We start from the raw sequence: 3,195 nt of genomic DNA on the forward strand, positions 1-3,195 counted from the left end.
TTTTTTTTTTTTAAGACAGAGTCTTGCGCTGTCACCCAGCCTAGAGTGCTGTGGTCTCAGCCTAACTCACAGCAACCTCAAATTCCTGGACTCAAGTGATCCTACTGCTTTAGCCTCCTGAGTAGCTGGGACTATAGGTGCCAGCCACAACACCAGCTAATTGTTCTAATTTTAGTAGACTTCTTTTTGGTCTGACCTTATATTCTTGATTAAGTAGGCCTGGGCCAGGTTCAAACCTGCCACCCCTGGTGCACAGGCCAGCATGCTAACCACTGATAAATAGGCACCCAGCCTTTAGTCTCATTCTTGCTCAGGCTGGTCTTAAACTCCTGAGCTTAAGGGATCCTCCAGTGCCTGGACAGTTACTAGCATTATTTATTTGTTTATTTATTTTTGAGACAAGAGTCTCACTTTATCGCCCCCAGTAGAGCAATGTGGAGTCATAGCTCACAGCAACCTCAGACTCTTGGGCTTAAGTGATTCTCTTTCTCTCTCTTTTTTTTTTAGAGACAGTTTCATTTTATCTCCCTTGGTAGAGTACTATGGCGTCACAGCTCATAGCAACCTTCAACTCTTGGGCTTAGGAGATTAGGCAATTCTTTTGCCTCAGCCTCCCAAGTAGCTGGGACTATAGGTGCCCACCACAATGCCCGGCTATTTTTTTTTTTTTTTTTTTGGTTGCAGTTTGGCCAGGGCCAGGTTTGAACCCACCACCTTCGGTATATGGGGCCAGCGCCCTACACAATGAGCCACAGGCACTGCCCTCAAGTGATTCTCTTGAATCAGCCTCCAAATAGCTTGGAACAGGGGCCCACCACAAGCCTGGCTATTTTTAGAGACAGGGTTTCTCTCTAGCTCAGGCTGGTCTCTAACCTGTGAGTTTATGTGATCTGCCCGTCTTGGCCTCCCAGAATGCTGGGATTACAGGTGTGAGCCACCCACCACACCTGGCCTCGGTTTCTAGCATTTTAAAGCATCCACATTTTGCTTTTGGATTGTTTCTATTAATGGAAATACCTGATGTGAAAACAATAGCAGACATTCATGGATCACTTGCTAGCTGATGATGCTATTTTTTTGGTTTTTTTTTTTGAGACAGAGTCTCACTATGTCACCCCTGGTAGAGTATTGTGGTGTCACAGCTCACAGCAACCTGAAACTCTTGGCCTTAAGCGATTCTCTTGCGTAAGCCTCCCAAATAGCTGGGGCTACAGGCTCCCGCCACAACGCCCGGCTGGTTTTTTTGTTGTTGTTGTTGTTGTTATTGTTATTGTTATTTGTTATTGTTGTTTAGCAGGGCTGGGTGGGTTCGAACCCACCAGCCCCGGTGTATGTGGCCGGCACCCAAGCCTCTGAGCTACAGGCGCCAAGCCTGATGATGCTGTTTTTATTTCATTTTATAGCTGAAGAAACTGAGATTTAGTTTAAGTAATTTTGGCAAAGATCACAAAGCTGGAGAGAGCTGACTTTTGAAACAAATCCGGTTTGGTCCACAGTTTACTCTCACTATCATGCTAGTCTACCTCCCTGATGGTAATAATAATAGTAATAATAACACTATTAATTATAGTATTTAATTCTTATGCCAACGCTGTGAGATAAGAACAATCGTTTTTCCAATGAGGAAACAGATGCTTAGGGAGGTAACATACTAGTGAGCAGTGGAGTTGGGACTTAAACTCAGTCACTCTAACCGTTGTCTCTCATCTTACACTTAACAAGAAATTGTGCATTTAGTGTAAAGCATTGTCTCCCTTTTTTTTGAGACACAATCTCACTCTGTTGTCCTGGGTAGAATGTCGTGGCCTCAGTCTACCTCACAGCAACCTCAAACTCCTGGGCTCCAGGGATCCTTCTGCCTTAGCCTCCTGAGTAGCTGTGACTACCGCAATGCCTGCCTGATTTTCCTTTTTTTTTTTTTTGAGACGGAGTCTCACTATGTCGCCCTCTGTAGAGTGAGTGGCGTCACAGCTCACAGCAACCTCCAGCTCTTGGGCTTAAGCGATTCTCTTGCCTCAGCCTCCCTAGTAGCTGGGACTATAGGTGCCTACCACAGTGCCTGACTATTTTTGTTGTTATTGTAGCTGTCATTATTTGGCAGGCCCTGGACTGGGTTCGAACCCGCCAGCTCTAGGGTATGTGGCTCACACCCTAGCCACTGAACTACAGGCACCGAGCCTTGATTTTTCTATTTTTAGTAGAGATGGGGTCTTGTTCTTGCTCAGGCTGTTCTAAATGCCTGAACTTAGAGATCCTCCCATTTTGGTCTCTCAGAGTGCTAGGATTACAGGTGTGAGCCCCTGTGCCATGATCGAACATGAATAAATGAAAAGATAATTGAGCAGATGTTATTACCGTTAGTTAATATGAAGGATAAGAACTTGCTTTTATCCTTTCAGTATGGAACAAAAGTGGAACTTTTAAAATGTTGCCCTGTAAGAAGAGAAGAACTACAGTGACAGAGTCCCCACAGCATAAGGAACACCAGGAGGAAGACAACATAAACCTAGAAGCAGCTGCTAAGCAAGAATCTGACCAGGTTAAAGACTTGGAGTCAGTGTCACTATCCTGGAGTCCAAGTCGTGGCAGAGTTGCAGACTTTGAAGTACAATCTGTGCAGGATACAGGAAATGAGCTTGGTATGGAGGACACATCTGTGAACCCCACGATGCTCATGCAGGACACCAATGTACCAGTTTTGGAATCTGTGGACGTGGCCATCTCTCAGGGAATTACCCTACCTTCCTCGGAACCTTCCTACCCCCTTAACATACACATTGGTAAAGGAAAACTCCAGGTCACTGGCTCAAGGAGAGGGAAGAAAATTGCACTCAGGCCTGGGCCAGTTACCCAAGAAGACAGAAGTGATCATGCTATTGTAAAGAGGCCATTTTCAGGAGAGCCAAATGAGGGAGTGAAGGGAGAAGGAGGTAAGATCTGAAAGGTGTCTAGGTTACATTTTATTTGTCAATCCCATGTTGCCATTAGTTTCTCTGTAGTGCCTTTACAGAGTAGTATTTCTGAAAGAGGTTGTGGTTTCTTATGGAATTGAAACTGCAAAAAAAAAAAAAAAGCAAACAAAAAACTACAGGGCTCAAAAGGGTCAACAGTGAACTTTATGAATGGGTAGAGACTTTCTTTTCCTCTTTCATTCCCTCGATCTTCTTCTGTATTCCTTTGGTTTTTTTTTTTGTT

General features: G+C 44.5%; 1 protein-coding gene across 1 annotated transcript in view; it reads left to right on the forward strand.

Moving 5' to 3' along the window:
- The window catches only part of LOC100945803 (GON-4-like protein), a 104,904-nt gene that overhangs the window by 2,161 nt on the left and 99,548 nt on the right, over positions 1–3,195 (forward strand). Inside the window, exon 2 of the mRNA XM_012808510.2 lies at positions 2,400–2,930. Coding sequence (XP_012663964.1) covers positions 2,426–2,930 — 505 coding nt within the window. The 5' untranslated portion in view covers positions 2,400–2,425. The remainder of the gene's footprint in view (positions 1–2,399; positions 2,931–3,195) is intronic.

The sequence above is a fragment of the Otolemur garnettii genome, unplaced genomic scaffold, assembly GCF_000181295.1.
Source record: "Otolemur garnettii isolate 467f Iridium unplaced genomic scaffold, OtoGar3 scaffold00091, whole genome shotgun sequence".
In the NCBI taxonomy this organism is placed as follows: Eukaryota; Metazoa; Chordata; class Mammalia; order Primates; family Galagidae; genus Otolemur; species Otolemur garnettii.